This window comes from Heloderma suspectum, chromosome 5, assembly GCF_057233095.1.
Source record: "Heloderma suspectum isolate Gila_16-S chromosome 5, 16-S_ref, whole genome shotgun sequence".
NCBI lineage: Eukaryota > Metazoa > Chordata > Lepidosauria > Squamata > Helodermatidae > Heloderma > Heloderma suspectum.
Window position 1 is genome coordinate 18,448,311 of NC_139462.1, and position 26,700 is coordinate 18,475,010.

At 46.9% G+C, this 26,700-nt stretch overlaps 1 protein-coding gene across 1 annotated transcript in view; it reads left to right on the top strand.

Annotated features, from left to right (window-relative positions):
* LOC146343644 (uncharacterized) overlaps positions 1 to 19,365 on the top strand; it is a 53,181-nt gene extending 33,816 nt beyond the window's left edge. Inside the window, exons 3-6 of the mRNA XM_084860205.1 lie at positions 308 to 382; positions 13,050 to 13,186; positions 15,201 to 15,298; positions 19,144 to 19,365. Of these exons, the coding sequence (XP_084716331.1) occupies positions 308 to 382; positions 13,050 to 13,186; positions 15,201 to 15,248 (260 nt within the window). The 3' untranslated portion in view covers positions 15,249 to 15,298; positions 19,144 to 19,365. The remainder of the gene's footprint in view (positions 1 to 307; positions 383 to 13,049; positions 13,187 to 15,200; positions 15,299 to 19,143) is intronic.
* The last annotated feature ends 7,335 nt before the right edge of the window (positions 19,366 to 26,700 follow it).

Consider the following 26,700-nt stretch of genomic DNA (forward strand, 5'->3'; position numbering starts at 1 on the left):
AGGGGCAATTCAATTTGCTACATGACATCGTAAAGCTAATTCCAAGGGAAATGCTTCGTGTCCTCACTTCGAATGAATTGACACTTTTGCCTCCGTTTGTAGGTTCCCCCAAATTACTTCAAATAGAGAGGAGCTTTTCACAGAGGGTGAAAATTTCCACAAAAAGCTACATTTCAGCTCGGCACCAAGTCCCACGTGATGGAAGTTGTCCTGGCCAGTTAACGTAAAAGCTCTAACCACTGGGTATCTTCATATTAAATGGATTGCATTCAAATAATTAACCATTTTCTCTGCTTCCTTTTTGAAGGTTTCTGTAAATGGTTGGTCTTCTTCTGCTGCTTCTTCCCAAAGGCATCGCACCAGCCTGTCTACCAAGAGATAAGTAAGTCTATAAGTACAACTCAGGGGAAGCAATATAGGAAAGGAAAGTTGCTCCCTTCTAAGGGGTTGGGAAATGAAATGAAGACTGCGCTATGATTCGTGACCCCTGATATTCCTTTGTACAAGCGACTGGAAGCAAAAGGTGAACAAAATGTAGGGGTGCACGAAAGTCACTTACCTGGTCTCGCAGCTTGCTTCGCGGTGGGGATAGTAAAGATAGTCTACTATCTTTACGTAGACTACGGCGAAAATAAGGGCAACGCAAATAGCGTTGCCCTTATTTTCGCCGTAGTCTACGTAATCTTTACGTAGACTACAGTGACCAAATAAGGAACGCGAATGGCGGCTCCCTATGGGGGCCGCCATTAGCCGTACGCGCTTTTTTTTTTAAAAGTCACCCATGATAGGCTACGTGACGATTTTCGTAGCCTATCACGGCTGACTTTGCAAATCTAGCCGTGATAGGCTACGTTAATCGTCACATAGCCTATCACGGGGGCGTTTTTTGTTTTTTTTACTTTTCTTGGAATGGTGGCGGCGGCAGCCGGTTGAAAGACTGGCTGCCGCCCCTGCCCCTGTCAAAGCCCTGCCGAACTCCGCTGCGACCCACCACCGGGAGCGACATTCGGGAAAGGTAAGTCCCATCCCGGGGGGGGCGGGGGGTGGAGAATTTCTCCCCGAAACTACTTCAGGGGGCCGAATACGTTGGCACCCGGCCCCCCGAAGTTTCGGGGAGAAATTCTCCCCCATCCCTAATAAAATGTTGGTATCAGACTTGCCAAAGCTTTGCAGGAACATTAAACAGACACATTATAATCCCAATGCTTTTGAGCAGCTTTCATTCCACATTATCTAACCTCTTTCATTGCTTGTCCTCTGAGGTTTTGCTTATGAGGAACCTGGTTTTTGTTTTTCCTTCCAAAAGCACCCACTACTGTTCAGGAATTCCCAAGCCTTCTAACATGAAACAAAAGTGTACAATAGTTCTATATTAAACTACAACCAAAACTCTACCCCAGGAGAGGAAGCCTGTACAATATGAAAGTTCATCTTATTCAAAAACCTGTTTTCTCACAGTGTACAGAAGCCCCGTATTTATTTATGTATTATTTATTTCATTTCTATACCACCCAATAGTTGAAGCTCTCTGAGCAGTTCACAAAAATTAGATAACCAGTAGATAACCAGTGAATCCCTTCTGCATCCCCTTTCATTTTTTTTTTTCTGTTTTCTTAGGGGCAATTCATAAAACAAAACAAAAACTTTGTGAGTTCAACTTGCACAGCTAAGTGTACTCCTGATATTTAATTTAGGTTGTGTGCTTTTTTAAGGCTTAAAGAAATCCATGACATCTGTTAGCTCAATACCTGAATGTTTTCTAAACTGAGAGCTAAATAGAACCCAGAGGGTTTGATCCAATCCTTCCTTCCTTCCTTCCTTCCTTCCTTCCTTCCTTCCTTCCTTCCTTCCCTCCCATATAAGTAGGTCCCAGGGCATGGTCTGAAGGCACATGAGGCAGCCGCCTTGCTGAAGTTAAGCAGGTCTGGGTCTGGTCAGTGCTCGGAGGAGACCACCTGGGGACCACATGTAGCCACCTTGAGTTCCACAGTGGAAGAAAGGTGGGGTATAAATGTAATAAATAAATAAATAATTACATAAATAGTTCTTATACTGCTTAACACAATAAAATCTCTAAGGGTGCAATCCTATGCATGTTTAGTAAGAAAGAAGTCCTACATCTCCCAGCTGTCTGGGGAATGCTGGGAATTGTAGGACTTTTTTTCTGTCTAAACATGCGTAGGATCGCACTCTAAGCAGTTTACACTAAAATACATATGCAATATGATATAATAACAATGTAACAATAATAAATAATAAATAATCAACCATTTCCATAAATAATCAGTAGTCCATTACAAGCCAGGGAAAGCCTGTGTAAACCAAAACATCAAAAGGAGTTTGAAGCTTGCCACAGTTTCTGCCTCTTGAACCATGAGTGGAGGGTGTGTTCCAGTGGAGGGTGCCACTATTGAGAAGGCCCATTTTTGTGATATTACATGCCGACATTCTGGTGGTAAGCAGGGATGTTGCAAGCGCTTGGTTGGGTCTGGGAGGCCAGTGCACTCCACCACACCTGGCCCCACACACCCTGCTCACTGAGCTATGGGGCACTGACAGACCTGGTTGCTGAACACCCTGGGGCTCAGTGAGTGGCTGGGAGCAGCCCAGATTTCCAGCTGGTGTGCACACAGTGACAATAACTCATCCTGCCCCCACCGGCTATTAAGGGTTTGACAGCTGGCGGGGGCAGGAGGACAGGAGTCCCCATCACCCTGCGCACCCCAACTGCTCTCGCCATCTCCTCCTTGCAAGGATGAGACGGCAAGAGTTGTTGGGGCACGTGGCAACAAGGACTCAGGCAGTCAAGCCCTTGTGCGCATAAAGCCCTTGTGCATACAAGGGCTTGACTGATGGAGTCCTCATTGCACAGAGGGGTGGCTGTGGGCACATGGCTCGGTGGGTGGGAGTGATGCTCCTTTCTCCCCCTCCCATCCCAGATACCATAGCAGCAGCAGCACCTTGACAGGAGGCAGGTGAGAGGGAAGCCTGTTGCCCTCACGGAGCCAGGATGGGAGGAGGGGAAGTGGGTCAGGAGCTTGACAGGAGCTAGGCTTGAGGGTCCGGCCAGGCAAGACAGCTCGCCAAGTGCCCGGGGAAACCGGGACGGAGGTGAGTCTGTCCATCCCTACCAATAAAACCTCTTCTGCCTCCTCTGAAGAACTCAAGGGTATATATAGGGGAAGGCGGTCTGCTAGCCATCTGCCAGTGCTGCCCATCTGCCAGCAGAAGAGAAACCACTCTTGGAACAGAGCTCCCCTCCCTCTACTTCTCCCATGCACCCCCCCGAAATCTTCTCTGGAGCAGATTTGGAAGGTGCACATGGGGCTGCAGAGGGGAGGAGAACAAGGGTGTTGCTAGGTACTTAAAAGGTTTTGGGCTCAGCTCACTAATCTGCATAAGATTTGCATATGCTGATTTATATCTAAATATGCAAATGTGGAAATAATTAGTAGAATGTACTTAAACTTCACAGAAGGCAAAGCCATCCAATTAATTTCTCATCCAAATAACCTGGAATGAAATAAAATTCTTCCATTAACTTTCACCCCACCCCAATCACCCCCAAATCAGTAGTACTTCTTCAGTTAAAAATAATCTGCAGTGGTGTGTGTGGTGGTGGGGGGATGTAAAAACTAATGTGGGTAGTGAGTTTTTTATGAGCCCTTCTTTTCTCTCTCACACAAACATATCTAAAAATGGCAACTTTTGCACCAAAATGGAGTTTCAAACAATTATCTTAGGGGTCTGGGGAATACATCTGGGGCCCTGGGAAATAGAACATACTCTATGCTGCAAAGAAATCCAAATTCATAAGAATATAAGAAGAGCCCTGCTGGGTCAGACCAAGGATCCATCTAGTCCAGCATTCTGTTCACACAGCTGCCAACCAGCTGCCCACAGGAAACTTACAAGCAGGGCATGAGTGCAACAGCACACTTCTGCCCATGTTCACCAGCAACTGGTATACATGACTTACTGCCTCTGATCCTGGAAGTAGCATAGAGCCATCAGGACTAGTAGCCACTGATAGCCTTTTCCTCCAGGAATTTGTCTACCCCCCTTTTAAAGCTATCCAAACTGGTGGCCATCGCTACATCTTGTGGTAGTGAATTCCACAGTTTGACTATGTGCTGTGTGAAGAAGTAGACCTGGAGCCATAGGCTCAAGCCAAGCAACATCCCTGGATGGCAGCAAAGAGAAGCACTATTGCACAAGTACACATCTACTCACACAGCGGTGGATTTAACCCACTGGCAGCTGACCTTCGATATTCAGATGTTTGAGATACAGATGGCATATGTCCAATGCATGAGGTTTTCACAGGCCTCTGGCTGGTCTATCCAGGCAGAAGGGGCTGTAGCTCAGTGTTAGAGCCTCTGCTTTGCATGCAGAAGGTGCCAGGTTCAATTCCCACAATCTCCAGGTAGGACTAGGAAGGAATCCTGCCTGAAACCCTGGAGAGCCATTGCTGCCAGTCAATGTCAACACTACTGGGCTAGATGGACAAATGGTCTCACGCAGTATACAGCAGTTTGCTACGTTCCTAGGTAGACCTTTGATCTGAGCATGGAAGGCAGTGGTTTCTATGAAATAAGCCCCCAACCACAAACAACAAGAAACAGAATCACACAAAAAGGAAGTGCACTAGCTTGAAGTACAGATGTGTTGCAGCGGGCAAGGGGGAGAAGAGGAGAAGAGATCAGCCCACTTCCATGTCTGGCGTTAGAAATTAATTTTAATCTTGTCATTTCTATTAACACTTCCCCCTTTGTACATGACTATTTTAGTCAGTTACTTATGTCTGTTTCCATACATTGAAGATGTGCCTTGACCCAGAAAACCTCTTCTTATGGGGAAAAATGTGGCAACGTCTAAAGACACTCCGAGATACCAGATGGTTGCTCATGTTGTTTTGAAAGAGAGACAGCACTGAGGTGCCAGCCGTGGGGGCTCACTGGTGTTCCAAGGCCTTCATTTACAAATCAACATCCTTATTTCAATAGGGGCTGTTGCTACAGTCTTGGTTGTGGCTGTATGTGCTATTGTAATACTTTGGAGTTCTATGTTCAGCATGAGAAAGGGCAAAGTAGCAATCACTCAAGAGAGATATAGATATACATATAGATATCGATTCTTAGATGTATGATTTTCAGTGAGTAGCAGTATTAACTAGGGACGTCAGAGAAATCTGCAATGGAACCAAATGAGTTCAGACTTTCATGAATCCAACCCATGGATTTTGCAGCAGATGGGCTTTTCCCCTGTCGAGTAGGGATGGCAGAGAATTCCGCCACAGATTCCAGTGAGTCCGTGGCAGAATGGCCTCCTGCCCCCCCGCTCCCCGCAGAATCCCCCCGGGACAGAACTTACCTGAGGCAGATGCGGCGGATTCGGCGGCGGCGGTGGCAACAGTTCCGCTGGTGGCTGCGCCGGCTGTGGCGGCTGCGCCGGCGGCTGCAGCTCTGGCAGCAGCGGCTCCGGCGGCTGGTCTCCTGGCTGGCCACAGCCGGGCTGCTGCCACCGTCATTGCCGTCCTTTCAGCCGTGATAGGCTACGTAAGAATTTACGTAGCCTATCACAGCTACCCCCCAAAAAAAACCCAGCGTACACAAATGGCGGCGGCTACGGCAGCCGCCATTTGCGTTCCCTATTTTTCGCTGATTTATCTTACGTAAATATTTACATAAGATAAAATGGCGAAAAAAAAGGGAACGCAAATAGCATAGTGGGCACTATTTGTGTTCCTTTATTTTTTGCCATTCTAGCCTACGAAAATATTTATGTAGGCTAGAACAGCGAAAAATAAAGGAACACAAATAGCACCCACTACACTATTTGCGTTCCCCTTTTTTTTGCCGTTTTATCTTACCTAAATATTTACATAAGATAAATGGGTGAATAATAGGGAACACACATGGCGGCCACCATAGCCGCCGCCATTTGCATATGCTGGGTTTTTTGGGGGGGCTGGTTAGCTGTGATAGGCTACGTAAATTCTTACGTAGCCTATCACGGCTGCCTGGCTGGATGCAAATGGCGGCCGCTATGGCAGCCGCCATTTGCGTCCGCAGCAGCCCGTACAGGCCGGAAATCCAGCTGCGGACGGCAATGGCCGACTGCTCTGTGGTCTGGCCGCAGAGCGGAGCAGAGCAGTCCATCGAGGATGGCCAGCACCTCCCCCCCACCGCGAAAGATTTCGCAAAAAGGTAAGTGATTTTCGTACATCCCTACTGTTGAGTGGATTCCACAGATTTGCACACCATTCTTCTAACTTTCCAAAAAGTTCCAAAAAAATATGCAAAATAAATAAACCCTGGCCAAAAATGTGCATTTCCCCCGTAGGTTAAAGTGCAACAATGCGCATTTGGGGAAACTTGCGCATTTTCTCAAGTGCAAATTTGCGCAAATTTGGGAACAGAAAAAATCCGATTCCATGGATGGGTGGACGATGGAACAAAAGGCATCTGACAATCTGTGAAACACAGATGGAACAGATTTTACACACGATCTGTACATCCCTAGTATTAACTAAATAACAAATATACAGCTATACAGACCAAATGCAGTTAACTCTATCCCTAAACCACACTTAATTAAAAATACAGTGTTGCTGATATTAGCACTGTCAAAGTCCTGAGAGTGTAAGGGGAAATAGGCAAAACAGTGCACGCCTGCGCCTTTTGACCCTCTCCTTCCTGTGACCTTTTCTGCTACCATCAGATGGAAATGGTTTCTCCTCTGTTGCCTCTAGGGATGTACGAAAGTCACTTACCTTTTTGAAGGTTGACATTCGTGGTGGTGGGGAGACACTCCGTACCTCCCCCCGAAATCCTACCCTGGCCAGCTCCGCTCCAAGGCGACTCTGCGGAGCCACCAACGGGTGCATCTGCATGGCAGGTCTGCAGACGCAAATGGCGGCCAGCGTAGCAGCCGCCATTTGCGTCCCTTCGCTGAGCCATGATACGCTATGTAAATATTTTCATAGCCTATCATGGCAAAAGCGGGGACGCAAATGGTGGCTGCTGCACCATTTGCGTCCCCGCTTTTGCCATAATAGGCTATCACGGCTCAGCGAAGGGACGCAAATGCTGTAGCGGCCGCCATTTGCGTCCCCGCTTTTGCCGTGATAGGCTACGTAAATATTTACGTAGCCTATCACAGCAAAAGCGGGGACACAAATGGTGGCTGCTACGCCATTTGCTTCCCTGCTCTGAGCCATGATAGGCTATGTAGATACTTACATAGCCTATCATGGCTTGCCAGGCACGCAAATGGAGGCTGGCATAGCGGCTGCCATTTGCAGCCACAGCCCGGCAGCAGCTGGAGCTGCTGCCGCTGGAGCCACAGCCAGGTAGGTTCTGTTTCGCAGGGCTTTCGCGGGGTGGTGGGGCGGGTTGCTCCATTCCGCCATGGATTCCGGGGGGCCAAATTCACTGGAATTTGGCCTTCCTGGGGTCCGTGGCAGAATTCTCTAACATCCCTAGTTGCCTCCACCAAAAACAGCCCTAAAACTGCCTGGATCTCAGGCATCTACTTCAGGTAGTGTGGGCGTGGGTAACCTGAAAAGATAAGAGACCACAAAGTTTCAAATGACAAAGTTTAAACATTCACTGAAGAAAAATGTTCATAGGAAAAAGTTTTAAAATCTGAATGATACACACGTGACACACACAAAACCATCTGAGCATAGGGTAATAAAATAACCAGGGATAAATGCATACTGCTACCCTAACCAGATGGGATTTTATCCAGATCCCATATCTAAACAATATCTTATTGTCATAGTTCCAGAACTCTCTCACCTAGTTCTCTACATCCAGCAGCTCTGACTCTGTCTATTATCTAAGACTCTGGCCTTCCTTCCTTCCTTCTCTTTCTCTTTCTCTTTCTCTTTCTTCTCTCTGTATCTCTGCCTCTTTTTCCCTTTCTGCCATAGGTTTTTATGTCTTAACATTAGTTTTTTCCCTCCCCAACTCAAACCAATTAGAAGTATAGTTTCTTGTCCATTTCTGCAACCCAAATTTCTGTTTCATAACTTCCCCTTGTGACCTTCTATTGAACATCCTGCAACTTCATAATCTCCTGGCTTCCTGAGCAAACTTTTTGACTTCTGCGTTCTAACTAAACTTTTATCCTTTTGGCTGTAACTGACCAGTACGCATACGCGCATGCTCATGCACACGTGCTTGCACACCCACACCCAGATTTAACGGTATAATATCCAAACCCTCCAAAATGGAGGACAATGCTTCTGTTTCTTCAAAAAGATAATGGGAGTCACTTTCACTGAAGTCTGGGATAAATATGATTAGAATTTCTACTAATCTCATATACTATGGCTTGGGAACCTGTGGCCCTCTGGATGCTGTTGTACTACAACTCCCATTTCCTAACTATTGGGCATGCTTGCTGGGGGTGAAGGGAGTCCAAGCCCAACAGGTTTCCCATCCCTCTGCTAAACCTATTCCCACCAGTTTATTCCCTCCTACCCTCCACCATCCTTCCTTTCCCTCTTCCAACCAACCAAAGTCCCACCTCTGTCATTCCATTCTCCTCCAAACACCCCCTCCCACTTTTCTTAACATTTCATACACCAAGCGATCTTTCATCTCCCCTACCCCCAAGTCATTCTAAACACAAAACCCAAACATGTTTTTTAGATATATATTCCTGAAGAGTAATGACATGCAGTCTGGAACACAGTGTGTGGTATAGTCCTCCTGAAGTGGTGACTCTGTGTTCTTTTCCATAGAGGTCTATGGGAATCTGTGTGAATAGAACGCTGTACTAGGAGCTTTTGTACATGGGGCTGTTAATCTGCTGTATTTACTTCTGGTTTCGTTGCAGAATTGAGATCTGAGTACTGCACAAAAGAGTGTTTCCTTTCCTGACTTTCTGCTACATAACCTCTAGGAAATTGTCAATTGTGCTTTCTTTCTCCATCAGAAATAATACCCCATTTTCCTCACTCTAAAAAAAACTTGCTGATAGTGCTGTTTAAAACAGAAGCGAAACTGGAGGGTCACAGCATCATCTGAAGAACCTGTAAACAACCACGAGCAGGGAATGACAAGCACACAATGAATGTCTCATGTGGAAAAAGGTCTCGATGGACCTTTGATCTAACCCAGCATGGCTGTTCTTATTTTCTTAATCGGAGAGCAAGTAGTTTCAGACTGTGGGCATTTTATTTTATTAGCAAAATATAACTAATATTCTAAGTACATGAGAGGATGGTTGGCATGTCAGAAATGATCACCAGAAAAAGTGTTGCATTTCAGCATGGAAATGAATGCTAATAATTGTTACGATTCATCTTTCTTTTATTAATATAATTGATATCAGAATTGACCTAAATCATGCAAATTATATGTGAAGACCTTCTTTTATCCTGTCCCATCATCATGATAATCACCTGAAGAAAATGTGGAATTTTGAAAGACCAAACCAAAGATTAATTTTTAAGAATGCACCCATACATAGCAGTATACAGTGTCTCTGCTTTTGTGACTTGTGAAAATCTGATTTATTATGAACATTATATTAAAGATTTCTAAATGTAGCCAAAATGAAGTGAGGTTAAACTTTTCCCCATTAGTATTAGATTTACAATCACAATGCGTTATGATAACACTAATAAATGTTACTTTGGGGATAATGAAATTGCCATCAAGGCTCTCTTAATCAGGATGGCTTTATAATTGGAGATGTTCTGCATAGAGAAATGATTATGTTTGTTCCAAGCCTGAGAAACTAACAGAATGACAATTCAACATTCAGTGCAGATGGGTGGTTTTAAAAAAAATCTAGCATCTCGGAACCAAGGCTGGATTAATCATTATTCTAAGTATGCTATCGAGTAGGAGCTCAGACAAACTGGATTGCCTGCAGTGGTGATTGTTTGATAGTGACTCTTCATGGAGCTGAAAGGGAAGCAGTGACCTGATCTACAGAATTTAAAATTCTGGTAATGTGAGCTCTCTGTACCTCAGCAGATTTCAGATATGGGTTTGCTGTGACAATGGGAGGATATTTACTTTCTTCTTGTTTAGATTTATTACATTTATGTATTAATTCACACAACCAACAGGAGTCCAGAAATGATTTACAAAGAAATTATTAGGGATGAATGGATGCCTACCCCCCATCCAGGTTCTCTGGGCACCGACCCAGTGGCTGCCCCCACTCACATGTCCCCAGACCCACTCACATGCCCCCCCCATGCTCACTGAGCCTCCTGCACCTACCCTGAGCCATTTGCGAGAGCCCGTTGTTCCTACGGTGGCCATTTTGTGAAAAAAAATGCGACTTGGCAACTTCTATAAATTTAATATTGCACACATAGCAGCTGTAACCACCCCATCTATGCAATATTACAAGTGTAAATGGCCCATTTGCACCTGTAATGTTGCATAGATGGGGCCGTAGAATGTTGGGCCAAATAATCTTACTTTTCTTATGTAATTATGAAGGCATTTTCTCATGAGCTCAGTGATTTATCAGATTTGGGGGCACATGCACAGAGAGACAACTGTATTCACTTTTGTTCCCTCTCTAGGATGCAGTTTATAGAGAATATGAAAGAATGGACAAATCTGTAGATCAGCCAAGGAAAGGAAAAGGAAAAGTTCCTCCTGTGCAAGCACCGGGTCATTACTGACCCCTAGAGGGATGCCGCTTATGCTGGCATTTTGATGGCAGACTATAGCAAGGTGGTTTGCCATTGCCTTCCCCAAAGCAGAAGTTAAAGTCCAAAAGCTGCAGGGTTAAATGTTTGATGATAAAGCCCATAGTAATTGCTCTCAGAGCAGGATGTCTTCTACTAAGCATAATCCTGGTTTCCCCCACAGGCCCTATTCACCAACTCTTTGCATTTTGGCAGTAATTACCATCCATGTGAAAACATCTCCGACTGCAGCACAGGTCTTGTGCAAAGCATAGCACATCAGTATTACTTCAATGTATTAGGGTTTTGTTTGTTCCAGCCTTGAATCCAACCATAGGACACCAAAAGGTATAAGAAAATGTAATATCTGCAAAATAGGACCATCAAGAGTTGGGAGGCCAAATCACATAGGAAAAAAAATGTGCAAGAGAAGAGAAGTCTGGTCTCAACCAACTGGTTTTTGTCACTGAGATCAAGTCTACATTGGATTTGTCTTGACAGTACCTTGACTGCTTGCCACTTCAGTGCATGCTTCGAAAACATGTCACAATTCAGCAAGTTTGGGCCTTCATCCAACACTGCATGAGTGGACTTCCACTCTTGCAATGGACCTTTCCCATCGTCTCTTCCACCCTGCAGCCCTCTGTGTGTCCTCAATATTTGCTCTGGAGGCAGTGCAGGCTCCAGGTTTTGAGGGCCCTTGGGCAAGGCCTCTTCCCTCAGTAATTCTACCTTCTCACTGCTGTCATCACCAGCTGCCCTTGCTCCTTCTCCTCTTTCTCATCAATGCTTTCGCTTGCTTGCTTGCTTGACAGCCAGAGAGCCAGTGAGCAAGGAGGCTGTGGCATCTCCTCCTCCTCACCACCACCATTGTCTGGGCCAGAGTAAGAGGCAAGTGAACAAGCAGGTTGCAATGGTGAAGAAGAGGAGGAGCAAGTCCAGGGGGCTCTTGTCAGTGGGCCCCTTGGCAAGCACCCAACCATACCTACCCTTGATGCCATCCCTGTCCAGAATGATCCCCCAACCCTCCAGAGCAGATTGGGGTTGCACAGGGAGGAGGGATCTGCTGCACTGGCAGATGCTGTTCTGTCAGCGACTGGACACAATTCGCCATCACCCTTACAGGTGAAATGCCAATATTTCAAATTTGGAAATATAAACAAGAGTCTATTGATTTGTGTCTGAGACAAGATGTTCCCAAACATCACATGTACTCAGCAACAGAAATTATGAGCAAAAATACAGTTCTCTCTCTCTCTGTCACACACATACACACACACTTTTTCTAGCAGATATAATAAAATCTGCCACGTGATCCATCTCCTGGCTTATTAATGACTATAACTAATTAAGTTTGGCCACCCCACACCCACCCAGAAATATTATTTGTGTATCAAATTCTTTAGACTTCACTCAAAACCCTACAGATATTTATTTGAGCCAAAGCTCCCCAAATTCTATTTATACATAAGTTATCCTAACCTCTGAAGTGTTCAGAGCAACATATAAACCTTCTCCCTTTTCCCCATACAACAACACTGTGAGGTAGGCAAGGATGAGAAAAAGTGACTGGCCAAAGGCCTCATGGATGATCAGAGGCTCTGGCACTCCGCTGTCTCACTCCCATTCTCTTTCCACTACACCACTCTAGTTCTCCAAATTTGCTCGAGTTTTGCTTTAAGCCAAATTTAATAGCAACTTACTGATGCAGGAAACCCACCCATTAATGTTTTCCAAATCCTATGTAATTTCTTTCAATATTCATCCAGATGTTTCTCCTGAGCAGAGCTTCTAAATCAGGGGTGGGCAACACATGGCTCAGGCACAGGATGTGCCCTCACCACCCCGTGCAGACCCTGCCACCCCCCACTGCCCCCTGCCATGCCCCTGAATACACACATACACACATACAAATGTAATGGTGCTCTGTAGCGGCCACGGAGTGCTAAGAGGGTCAAATGTAGCTTGGTTGCAACAAGCTAAATTTGTCCGATAGCATTTAGCCACTACAGAGTGCTAAAAGGGTCAAATTTCACTTGAACACAAGTAGAATGTAACCCATTTAGAGCGACGAAGTGTTACAAAGTGGCTTGCCATTGAATTTTGGTGGCAAACCAGTGATTTTTTAACAAAAATATTTGTGTTTATTTTAAACTAGTGTGGCCTGCCGGGGAAGGTCTGGTGGAGTGAAAAAGGCACTCAGACCCCCTGCAGCTGTTCTAAATTCAGTTTAGATTTCACTTTTGGTAAAATATAGTGGCAACTCAAGAATTTCCTGGCACCGTTCATTAGATACTGAATAATCACTGGCTGTTGCTCATTAGGATTGGCTTCATAATACAGCCCAAGCAGCAGTAATGATGTTCCTCTTCTTATACAGACAACAGGTCCAGCTGGGCTTGGCCATGGAAAGGAATTCATGGGTTGTTGCACTGTAGACTATTGAAAATTCCCCAGAGCAAGGATGGAATTGGCTGTGGACTTTCAGGATGTCGTCTCAAGAATTTAAGGCACCCTGTGAGTATTTATACTTGTGACTGGAATGGAGCAGGAGGAAGAAAAGGAGTGGGCGGTTTTACTGAGCGCTCATCACTGGGATTAGTTGCCTTTCACTTCCAGGATAGTAGTTCCAAAACAGCCATTATTCTGTAGGGATGTCCGTCATTGGGAAATCCGGCCCTTTATGGGCTCGGCGGACCTCCGTGGCATGCCCGACCCAGTCTGTGTTTGCGAGCCAGCTGTATGTTTTTCCCAATCCTAGGGATGTTTTACTTTGGGGGGGTTGCAGCTGTAATTTGTGCAAATACAGATTTGCGGACATTACGTGCACAAACTGTGCAATTCACACCAGCAATTTGTGCAAATTGTGCAAATTAGAGTCAAAATTTGCAGAACTTGCAGAACTTGCAGCTATACTTTGCACATTTGCACATATTACGTGAATTTACACAAATTGTGGCTGAACTTTGCACAAATTCAAAAACACCAAAAGTCCATTCGCTGACCGGAGTCAGGCAAGCTGGCTGAAGACGGAGCAAACTCCAGAGGGCCAGGCCAATGAAAGCTCATCAAGCTACACCTCCCCAAATGGATTCCTCTGACATCACTATTATTCTGCTAGTGACAGAATAAGCAGACCATTTGTATGACTGCTTGGTGGCCGGTCTTAAATATGTTGGTGGATCTAATATGGTGGTGTCCAGTAGGGCTGTGCACTGCTTCAGCTCAAGCCCTGAAGCCTGAGTCAAAGCAGGCTGCTTCGGGCCCCTTCCGAAGTGAAGCGGAGGGGTCAGGAAGCAGCCCAAAGCAGATCAGCGGCTCTCCAAATCACTTTGGTGTTCTTCGGAGGTTTGGCACCAAGGCCCAGCTGTGCTGGCACCTTCAGCTCCTTACCTGAGCTGCCAGTCATTGTCGCTGCCACCACTGTTGCCACCACCACCTCCATTGCTGCCATCGCCACTGCCTCCTTAGCTACTATCGCCACCACTGCTGCCACCCCCATCCTCACCTCTGTTGCCTCTGTCACCACTTCTGTCTCCACCTCTGCTGCCATCGCTGCCGCTGCTATTGCGGTCACCATCATCATCACCATCAGCTCCTGAGGCCTGGATGAATGCCAGCTCTTCTTATAGGCAGTCACCATTTTTAAAACGGCAACTTCCAGGAAGCTGCCATTTTAAAAATGGCGACTCTCTGCAGAAAGAGCTGGCGCAGGTCCAGGGCTCAGGAGCTGGCAGCAGCAATGTCAGTGGCAATAGCAGTGGCAGCAACGGCAGCAGAGGCAGTGGTGGTGATGGTGGCAGCAGCGGTGGTGCAGGTGGTGGAGGCAGCAGCCGAGGAAGCGGTGTCAGAGAAGGAGGCGGTGGTGGTGGAGGAGGAGGAAGCAGATGTGGTGGCCCAGGTAAGGAGCTGAGGGAGCATCAGGGGGGCGAAGCGGGATTCAGCCATCCGAATCCCAGTTCAGGTTAGGGGCCAAGTCAGATCAGCCCCCCCCAATCAGCCCGAGCCGAATCAGGCCCACCTCGGAAGCCACAAAGCAGCTTCCAAGTCGAATTGGGGAGTCTATGCACAGCCCTAGTGCCCAGTCATGTCACAAAACTCTGGTACCACAACTAGGGATGTAGGGATTTTGTTTAATCTGCTCCAATGTATTTTGCGCATTGTCAAGCATCCTCCGTTCCATCATCCACTCATTGATGGAATTGGATTCCCCCCCCCCCAATTTGGAAAAATACGTGAAAATGTCAGCCACAATTTATGGAACTGTCGCTGGTATGCAATGTTATGCATGTTTTTGTTAGTGCTACACAGTGAAGGCTGAAGAGGGATTGGAGATGTATAAAATCTCAGGGTAAAAAAAAGCCACATATATTAACATATTTTCCAGTAACTTTCATACAGTTAACTTTGGAAAGGGGGGGGGGAATTGTCCGGAAGTCTGTGGAATCCACATGATTTGGAAGATGCCGGTCCATTGTGAAATCCTCAGGTCAAATTCATGGAAATCTGAAATCTTTTGAATCTGTTTCAGATTTCTCTGACATCCCTAATCACAAGTGACACCAGTGTCCTCCTCTGAAGAGACCATAGCTTCAATCCCCACAGGCACTCCCAGGCCCAGCAAACCAGGCAAGACAACAAAGTCTTTCTCTTCCTGACTATTGAGTGCAGTATTGCTTTTGTAGCTCTCCTTTTATTGGCAAGTGCCCCTATTAATTTAGAAAGTGTTAAACGTGTATGAGGTCATAACAAACACAGGATGAATTTCAAGGTTCAGCCAGTTTCAGGGACAATGACATAAGTTACGTCAGAGAGGCCACTGATGTAGCTCCTTCCCATGCGGAGAGCAGGGTTGGCAGCTCCCTCCCCACATGACTTTAGACATTCCATATTGCAGCAATATGGATAGGAATCATGATGCAATGGCTCACACAACAGCTGAAATGATGTGAGAATCAGGTGTGAGCTCATGTGTATTCACAACTGAGGCACAGAAATGTCAGGCGTATATGTTACGTGACTGATGTAGTTGCTACTTCCCTGTGTCTGGATTTGCATGGCAATCTGGTCATCTCTGAAGAATGGAATCGCATGAAGTTGACAGGTTCACTTGGTTACTTTCTGCATCAGCATCGATAGCTCAGGTGTGGAAGACACCATTGGTATGAGTAGCTCCTATGTCAGGGGTGGAGAACCTGAAGACCTCCAGATGGTGTTGGGATACAACTCCCATCATCCCTGACCACAGGCCATGTTGGATGGGCCTGATGGAAGTTGGACCCCAACAACATCTGGAGGGCCACAGTTTCCCCAACTACTGTCCTATGTGATCTGCCCACCCCCATGATTCTGTTCTGTACTGCTGCTCCCTCTTCCTGATTGCTGCCATGGATCATGACCTCTGGATGCCTTTATTTACTTATTTTATTTATTTATTACATTTATATCCTGCCTTTTTTCCTCCTTAAGGAAAAACATAAACCTCCTCCTCTCCATTTTATCCTCACAACAACAACCCTGTGAGGTAGGTTGGGCTGAGAGTCTGTGAGTGGCCCAAAGTCACCCAGTGAGCTTCCATGGCCAAGTGGAGACTAGAACCCAGATCTCCCAACTCCCAGTCCAACACTGTAGCCACTACACCACACTGGCTTTCAGTGGCCTTTGACCTGTCTTTGAACCCTCTAGTCCTTGTTTGCCGCTCTGAAACATGTTGTTGTTGTTTATTCGGTCAGTCACTTCCGACTCTTCGTGACTTCATGGACCAGCCCACGCCAGAGCTTCCTGTCGGCCGCCACCACCCCCAGCTCCCCCAAGGTTGAGTCCGTCGCCTCCAGAATATCATCCATCCACCTTGCCCTTGGTCAGCCCCTCTTCCTTTTGCCTTCCACTTTCCCTAGCATCAGCATATTCTCCAGGGTATCCTGACTTCTCATGATGTGGCCAAAGTAGGGATGTACGAAAGTCACTTACCTTTCGTGGATTATGTTGATGGGGGGGGAGACGTTCCATCCCTCCCCCGGAATCCTGGATGGGGGGGAGGTGCTCCGTTCCTCCCCCCCAGAATCCTCCATGGCCGGCTGTGCTCCGCGGCAGCTCCGCGGAGCAGCCGGCCAGGCCCAGCCAGGCCAGAGCTGTCTGCAGCCGGATTTCCAGCCGCGGAGGGCTCTGGGGGGAAAAAACAAAACAAAACCGTGTACGCAAATTGTGGTGGCTACAGCCGCCACAATTTGCGTTCCTTATTTTTGACGTCTTAATCTACATAAATATTTACGTAGACTAAGACAGCGAAAATAAGGGGAATGCAAATAGTGTAGTGGACACTATTTACGTTCCCCTTATTTTCGCCATCTTAGTCTACGTAATTATTTATGTAGACTAAGACAGCCCAAAATAAGGAACGCAAATGCGTACGCCTTTGCATACGTACATTTGCGTATGCCTTTTTTTTTACCCAGATGTTTTAAGCTATGTAAAAACTTACGTAGCCTATCACGTCTCTGTAAAAAAAAAAAAAACTGCAAAAGGCGGTGGCAGCAGCCGGTCGGAAGACCAGCCGTAAGTCTCGTCCCGGGGGGATCCACGGGGGGGCGGGGGGGCAGGCCGTTCCACCACAGATTTCGGGGGGTCGAATGCACTGGCATTCGGCCTCACCGAGATCCGTGGCGGAATTCTCTGCCATCCCTAGGCCAAAGTACTTCAGTTTTGCCTTTAATATCCTTCCCTCAAGTGAGCAGTCTGGCTTTATTTCCTCGAGTATGGACTGGTTTGATCTCCTTGCAGTCCAAGGCACTTTCAGAATTTTCCTCCAGCACCACAAAGTTCAAAAGCATCGATCTTCCTTTGCTCAGCCTTCCTTATGGTCCAGCTCTTGCAGCCATAGGTTACTACAGGGAATACCATTGCTTTAACTATGCGGACCTTTGTTGTCAGTGTGATGTCACTGCTCTTAACTATTTGATCAAGATTTGTCATTGCTCTCCTCCCAAGAAGTATACGTCTTCTAATTTCCTGGCTGCAGTCAGCGTCTGCAGTAATCTTTGCACCTAGAAAGACAAAAGTCTGTCACTGCCTCCACGTTTTCTCCCTCTATTTGCCAGTTATCAATCAAGCTGGTTGCCATAATCTTGGTTTTTTGAGGTTTAACTGCAACCAAGCTTTTGCACTTTCTTCTTTCACCTTCATCATGAGGTTCCTCAGCTCCTCCTCGCTTTCAGCTATCAAAGTGGTATCATCTTCATATCTGAGATGGTTAATGTTTCTTCCAGCAATTTTAACTCCAGCCTTGGCTTCATCAAGCCCAGCACGTCGCATGATGTGTTCTGCGGACAGGTTGAATAGGTAGGGTGAGAGTATACAACCCTGCCGTGCTCCTTTCCCAATCTTAAACCAGTCCATTGTTCCATGGTCTGTTCTTACCGTTGCTACTTGGTCGTTATACAGATTCCTCAGGAGGCAGACAAGATGACTTGGTATCCCCATACCACCAAGAACTTGCCACAATTTGTTATGATTGTCTGAAACATGACCCCTGCCTATTTTGGACCACACACTAGGGATGTATGAGAATTTCATTTTTGCTTGCAAAATATGCAGACATGCCCCGTTCAAAACGTAAGTGCAAGCACACATCCACTGAAAATATTTGCAAATTGTCAAACACACGCTTGTGTTTGTCTTGTTCTCGATTCCCAGTTTGATTTGTGCAACTTTCCTAATTTATGCACATTTCCTCATTAGATTGAATCAGCCCAACTTAAGTCTATGTAGGGGAGATTTGGGGAGATTTCAATCACTGCTTGATTTGCACAAGTTTCCCATTCACACAAAGCGAACAGCAATCACAAATGCGAATGGTAACTGGGCATGAGACGAATGTCAAGGTGATGTTTGGAGAATCCTAGCAATCCCAAATATCACTGGTTCACCCATCCCTACCACAACCCACTTCTGGATCATGTGGATGGATGGCCAGCTCCCTGGATTCCAGAACCTGACTGCCTAGAACCTGCCCCACAGAGGCCTGACACCCAGTCAAAATGCAGAATCCATCTTGACTGCAGGGACAGCGCCCATCCTGACTGCAGGGACAGTTCAAGAGAGGTATGGCCCCTGCAAGCTTGGAATTGTGCAGGGCAACTACTGGTCCCACAGCAGTTCACGTGGAGGCACCATTTTTCTGAAGGTGCCTCCAAGTTGGGGGCTATACACATGACCACAACAATTGGCAAGGTTGCTGCTGCTAGAAAGAAAGGCATCCTAGGGTCAGAGTAGCATTTACTTTGAGAAGAACTAGATCTCATGGCACAGAGATGTTTGCTTAGTCTCACCCCATCTTTAATGTTTAATTGTTGTAAGTCTGTACAGTTCAGGACTCAGTCTCAGAACGTCTCGGGCTTATGGCGTGGCTGTTTATTATTAATGCGGACTACTCTTTTTCCTACTTTTCTTACCTTTTTCTTACCATTTGCCCACAGTGAAGGAAGTTCTGTTATGGGCATGAATCATCATCGATTACACCATGGCAAATGTTCCAAAAGCGGACTGAATGGCCAAAAATGTTTCAACCATGGGATAAATTACAGGGGGGAGGGGGTGGGGGGAATGAAATATCTGCTGTGGGGGTGGGGGCGGTAATTTACCATGGTGAGAGTTTTTGTTTTTGTTTGGAATAGACCTGCTTATAAAATGAAACAGGCAAAACACCGCTTCTGGGTTTGTTTGTTTGTTTGTTTGTTTGTTTATATAGCTGTTGTTGTTTTTCAAAAAAGAGAAGTTGCTTTTAAGGCAAGTGCTTCTGTCTTTCTGAGCGAAGAGGAGATCATCTTTGCCTGACTTCATTCACACTTGCAATCCCATGAGCCTTTACTGACGCAGAGGTTCTGAGAACAATCCCCCAGCTGGACAGGGATTGGCTAAGGCTGCTTTCAGCTTGAATCCTGCACAGCCGGCTGAGGCATCTTCGCAGGTGCCCAGGGCTGCCCTCTCATGAAAGTGGGTTGCCATTTTAGCTCGAAGTAATTGACGGCCAATAGAGACTGGCTCTTTGTCAGTTCCAGTCCTTCAGACAAAGCCTGACAAGTTGCCGGCAGAGAAGCTCCCTCTTTCCCAACAGGAAATCTCAACATGTCGTTCCCTTTGGACAAGTGATTGATTCTGCTGTAATACTCTTAAATGGAAGCTGTATGGGAAATGGGCGAAGGCCAGGGATCGACAAGACAAGGTCTTTAGCAGTAATTGGGCCACCCTGTGCCAGGTGAATTCCTCGGTTTATGGGCTGAATGCAAATGTCACATTAGGTGATGATTATGGGGGAATAAAGCCAGCCGCTTGTTTAGAGTGCAGGTTTTGAGCCACGTGTCCTTGAAAGCATACACCGACCAACAGGGTCCTGAAATCATTGCTTTTGACAGTAATGGTCATGGATCAGAAAGACAGAAAGGCAGTGATGGGGGCTGTGTCCCCTCTTTCCTGTGTATGTACCAAAGGGAGATGTGCTAGCACTGGAAAGTGAGGCCCAGTTTGGATATTACCTCAACGCCATGGGAGCTGCTGTGGCGGGGCTTCTTCCCAGGCCACTGAGGTAATGTTGGAAGCTCAAAGTCACATGAGAACGGCTACTGAAGTGTAGGGTAGCCACCTCACAATCTGGACATTGTCCATAGCTTTTAAACCTCTCATTAAAGCAGGAGGTGAGGTAGATCTCTCCACAGGGCCGCCATCCATTTTCTTGAGTGAACAGGGAGGGCCACACAGCAGGTGGGGAAGATGGGCAGGACTGAGGCAGCCATGGCTGGGAGGAGCCAGGGATAGGCCCAATCTCCAGCCTGCCAGGTGGAGATTCTACCTACGTGGCTACTTCACATGCAGTGTTATCGCCAATGGAGGCCGGTGGCTTTGGTTTCAGTGGGGCTGTGAATCCATTCTGGGTTTTGGTCAGAACCATCCAGAACTGTAAAGGAGCTATCCAAGGTGCTGAACCCTATCCCCAAAATAGGTTGAGCACCTTGGATACCCATTTAGAATTCTGGATGGTTCTGACTAAAACCCAGAATGGATTCTCAGCCCACTGAAATAGGAGACACCAGCCTCCACTGGTTACCTCTAGCAGCCCCACCCATGTGACTTCATGGCATGGGAGTGAATCACCCCCCCATTTCTGCATTGGGAATGATGGAATGCTCCAGTCACACTCAATGCACAGAGAGAGACAGCAGGAATTTTATCTGTACCCAGTGGAAGCTGATTGGGAGGATGCAAGGCCAGAGAAATAAAAACAGGCCTCCTCTGTGTTAGAACTGTGCCCCAAATTTTGATTTTTCCATTTTTGGCATTCGGGGTGTGTGTGTGTGTGAAAACTCTGACAAAAGAGGCCAGGAGAAGTGAGAATTTCAGAGAATTTTCTCTTTGGGAAGGGGGACAGAGTTTGTAGCTACATTTTTAGGTCTAGGCAATTCTTGAAGGGTCTTCTTTCTTTCTTTTATTTTTCAAAAAACATTACCTGCACTTGCAGGAGCCCAGGCCTCTTCTCCAGCCCAGCAGCTCTTTCTGAACTCCCAGGAGACCATGTGACTTCACCCTCTCCAATAGGCATTCAGGAAGAACACCTGGCTGGAAAAGAGTCCTGGGCTCCTGCAAGTGCAGGGGGTGTTCTTTAGAAAATAAGAACTAGTAAGAACACCCCTCAACAATAGTCTACACTTTAAAAAAAGGTATGTGGAAACCCTGTCCCCCTCCCCAAGAAGAAAATTCTCCCAAATTCTCCCCCTCCCTGCAAAATAGGCAGAAAAAAAACAATGCCTCTTTCCCAGGGAGAGAAAGAGTTTCTGAAAATAGGGGACAGGATTCAGCACAGAACTTCTCTGTGTACTTTGAGCTTTCAGGGTCCTATAATTATTGAATCATTTTCTTACTTGCAACACTGTAGCCATTCTTTTATGTCATGCACACCATTTGAGAATTATTGCCCAGTTGTTGTCTAGCTCTTAACACACACATTGTTACTACATAAATGGTAAGCATTAGTACCAAAGATAGTAGTAGTAGGGTTCCCCCACCACCTTTAGAGCGAGTATATTATTCTTATTCCACAGCACAGAACATTGTGGTTAACGCTGATGTCCTGAGGAATATCAGGTACGTGGTTTCTTGTTTTGCAGAATTGATATCCAACGAAATCTCCTCATTTTCTTTTAATTGCCTGTTGGCAACATGCGGTCTCTGCTAAAAAGCATATTTTCTGTCAAGATTGCATTCATCATTTGGGCTAATTTTTCTTGGCCCTCCACCCATCAGAGCTTCATTGGGAAGGCAAACAGCAGCTTGTGGGTTAGCAAATGCCAGGAGGCTGAACAGGGAAAGAGAGAGAGAGAGAGAGAGCAGGATGAAACAGGGGGAGGAAGAGATGATCCCTAAGTCTGTTCCAAGACATTTGCACACCAAATTGTAAAAAAAAGCTTTGAAAGGATTTCTCCTTAGCCCATTCACCCATCTATGTGGCAAATGTTTAGGTGGTGGTTTCTGAAATGTGACACCCTGGAGGCCCTACAGCCTGTACATAATTCAAGCTTCAGTCTTTTGCAATGGATCAATTGCAAAATCATTTGCAAAGACAGCTTGCTTATACTGTCACTGTGCCAACGCCAGAAGCTCACTGGGTATTTTTGTCTTGGCAGATGCCCATTCTGTTGTAAAGGTCTGTTCAGCTCTCGCTTCCCTTTCTTTCAGGTAATATTCAGCACTTTCATGCACACACAGAAAAAAAGGTCTCTGATTATCCAGTATTATTACTTTGGGCTTCTTTTTCTCCATGTCTCACAGCAGGAAATTACTCTGATTTTGCTTTTTGCACATTACAATGATTGCATACCCAGATGTATTACTGTGTGCTCCACCTGCACTGAATATGCTGTGGTTTTGATTTGGGGGTTGAAAATAGCAATTTGGGGTGGGTGGTAGAAAAATATTGCCTGAAACTAGGGTTGACCTGAAATGCACTCCCTCAGTTGTCATTGTCCTATCCATAGGCAGTGAAAATGGGAGGACATTTTGACAACTGAAGGGCAAAAGGGACAATCTTCCCAATGGCCACCACTTGGTGATCACCATTTTTATTTCCCATAATTCGCTTGGGAACAACACTGCATAGTGTTGTCACCAGGGGGATTACGGGAAATAAAAATGGCTCTAGCCAACTAGTGGCCACCAGGAAGAGTTCCACTGCTGTTGCCACTCCTGCTACCACTGTCACATTCCCTTGGCCCCCACCTTCCTCACGCACACACACAAGAAGAGAGGGTTCAGTCTCATGCCTTTAATTCACTGTCAACAGGTTCATTACAGATGCAAATCCTCGAAGACTCTCAGGCTACAAAGGAACGACAACAGGGGATCCAAATGGGAGCTACGATGTTGCCAGCAGTTTGAAACATGAACTTGCTGGCTAGAATGAATAACTCAGGGAGGGATGCCCCTCCCCTCCAGTGATGCTATCTTGGGTCGACCCTCACGCATCACCAGCTGGGTCAACCATCTGAGCTCTGCCTCTAACTTTTCCCTCTTCTCTCTGCGCCGCAGGCTAGCATCCCTCAGGTCACAGCCCACACTCTCCTCCTCCTCTTCCTGGGTTCTCATGGAGGAGGGGGGGGGCTTCAAGCCCAGCCATCTGGGTGTTAGCATTCTGAGAAGCACGCCTATCCATTAGGGATGTAATCTTGTTCTGGTCTGGGGCATCCGTGGCGGGGGAAGGCGATCCATCCGTCCCCCCGGAATCCTCCCCAGCTGGCTCCGCTCCACAGCAAGAACGCAGAGCCATCAGCCAGGGCCAGCCACAGCCGCATTTCTGGCCACTGCCAGACTGCTGCAGCTGCAAATGGCGGCCGTCATAGTGGATGCCATTTGCGTCCTTGCATTAAGCCGTGATAGGCTACGTAAATACTTACATAGCCTATCATGGCCTAATGCAGGCACGCAAATGGTGGCCGCTATGACGGCCGCCATTTGCGGCCTCAGCAGCCCGGCAGTGGCTGGAAGACGAGCCGGAGCCACCGCATCCTCCACCGCTGCCGCATCTGCTGCCAGGTAGGTCCGTCCTGGGGGGATTTCGGGGGAGGGGGGCCATTCTACCATGGACTCTGGGGGGCCAATTCCAAAGATTCCTCACTGGAGTCTGTGGCGGATTTCTCCAACATCCCTACTATCCATATCTGAACTGGCTTGGGAAGATGCCTCCTCCGGTTCTGGCTGTTCCCCTTCTGAATCTGAACTGCTAATTATCTCCATACACTCAGAATCAATCCTGACAACCACTATGAAACTGGCAGTGGATAAAAAGGGTAATCTGGAGTGGTGGTTTCACTCCCTTTTTATCCTTTGACTCTAAAAAGGTTCAGCCAAAAGTTCTCACTGGAGAACCATTTGGCCCAGCCATTATCTAGGGATGTATGAAAGTCACTTACCTTTTCGCGGATTCTGTTCATGGGGGGGGGAGGCGTTCTGTCCCTCCTCCCGGAATCCTCAACAGGGGGGAGGCAATCCGGTCCTCCCCCCCAGAATCCTTGACGGCCAGCTGTGCTCCGCGGCAGCTCCATGGAGCAACGGGCGAGGCCCAGGCCAGGGCCATCCGCAGCCGGATTTCCGGCCATGGAAGGATCTGGTTAGAAAAAAAGAAAATCGCGTACGCAAATGGTGGCGGCTACGGCCGCCGCCATTTGCATTCCTTATTTTTCGCTGTCTTAGTCTACATAAATATTTACATAGACTAAGACAAAGAAAAGAAAGGGGAACGCAAATAGCACACTGAGCGCTATTTGCGTTCCCTTCTTGTCTTCATCTTAGTCTACGTAAATATTTACATAGACTAAGACGGCAAAAAATAAGGAATGCAAATGGCGGTGGCCGTAGCCGCCGCCATTTGCTTATGCGTTGTTTGTTGTTTTTTTACTCAGATGTGATAGGCTACGTAAGTCTTTACATAGCCTATCATGTCTATGGGGGGGGAAAGAAAACACAGACTGCAAATGGCGGTGGCGGCAGTCGGTCAGAAGACCAGCCACCGCCGAAGCCGCTGCTGGAGCCGCCGCCGTCCGAAACATCCGCCCCAGGTAAGTCTCGTCCCAGGGGGGATCCACGGATGCGGGGGGGGGGGGTGGCAGGCCATTCCGCGATGGATTTCAGAGGGTTGAATGCACTGGCATTCGGCCTCACCGAGATCCGTCGCGGAATTCTCTGACATCCCTAATGACTACTTAAATTGTGTGGATATACATTCCCCTGCATCTGTGTTGTATGTCATTGTTTTCCTTAGTGGTGGTGGCTGCTTTGGCACTTTTTTTTTCTCTGACTGTCGCCTCTTTTTCCTTCCTGAGTCAGTCAAATGAGTGATCCTTATCAGTCAAGAATCATGTAATGTATGGGATGATCTCATGATACAACATTGCCCTTTGTAGATTTGGCTACCTGATTACATTACTGAGGGTAATTAGAATGGGTCAGGGCTTTCCAAAGAAGCCCCACTGGTGATCCTTGCCAAGGGTGATCCTAACCAATTAGGGATTTTATTAGGGCTATGCATGGACCCCCCAATCTGACTTGAAGGCCGCTTCAGGGCTTCCCAGGAGGGCCCGATTAGGCTCAGGCTGATTCGGGGGCGGGGCTGAGTTGGTTCAGCCTATAAAGCCACAGTGGGATTCGAACATCTGAATGCCACTTTGCCCGCCCCAACACACTGCCCAGGCTCCAGCTCCTTACCTGGGCCCTTGTTCCATGGGGGGGGGGGCTGCACTGCCAGGGGAGCTACTGCTGGTGCTGCCAGGGAGCAACCGCCGGCACTGCCGCTGGGGGAGCCACCACCACTGCCACCAGGGGAACTGCTGCCGCTGCGGCCAAAAGATCTGGCACCAGCACTGGGGGAACTGCTGCTGCCACCAGCTCCTAAGCCCTCTGGATGCATGCCAGCAGCCATTTTATTGTTTTTTGGGGGTGCCATTTTTAATGCCGCATGGCAGCTGGGCTTCCAAATCTCTCTGAAGCACACTAATGCACTTGGAGCAACCCGCTTCACTTCAGGCCATGATGGGCCCCCTCCACTTCGCCTTGGAGGCAGTCCAAAGCAGACAAAAGCACCCTGCTTCGACTCAGAGCTTGGGCTTCAGGCCGAAGCAGTGCACACCCCTAGATTTTATAGTGGATGGGATGAAATCACAATACAACATAGCCAATCAGATGACATCAATGAAGGCAGCTGAAGTCAACTGAAAGCAAGAGGAAGTCACGGCAATGTAAATGAATAAGGGAACATTTCACTGAAGTCTGAGATGTTTTTGACTCAGTTGAAACCATTCATGAAAAACTGAGCAGTTTCAGCTGAGCCTTATTTTATGCTCTTTAGAGCTGAGGGTCACTGGTTCAAACAAATCTCACTGGCGTTATACAGCAGCAGTTAAGTTCCCAATTCCAGGCTCATGTCAATCACAGACATGCTAGGTGGCTTTTAACAAGGTGCTAGTAGTATCTCAGTCACACACCCCTTGCACCTTGCCTAAGGGCTAGCATGGCATATGAGAGAGTAGGGCTGGGTGAGGATTTAATTTCAGTTTGGCTTTGATTAAGAATTTATCAAAATTCACAAATTTCTCCATGTTTGGGAGAAGGAGAACATGAGATTTTAAAAGTCCATATGTGGGAGAGAGAGAAAAAAACAGGCAGATTCATCTGTCTAGGCAAAGGCCTTTGAGTGCTTTGCCCTTCAGAGTCTGAGTTTGAATCCCTCTGTATTCAACCGTCTTAGTGTTTAGCTGGCATCTCCCTTTTTTGACAGGCTCCTCATCTATATGACAGTCAGGTACAACACAGTCCTCTCCATGGTGGCAACAGCGGTACCTATTGAATTTGGCTGGAAAGAATTTCGTTTCAGTTCATTTTTTTAAACAAGAATTTACCAAAATTTGCAAATTTCTTCATATTCAGGAAAGAAAGAAGTTGAGAGCGGGGGGGGGGGGGCTGAATGGAGAAGGAAGTGAAAGTGACATAAAGTG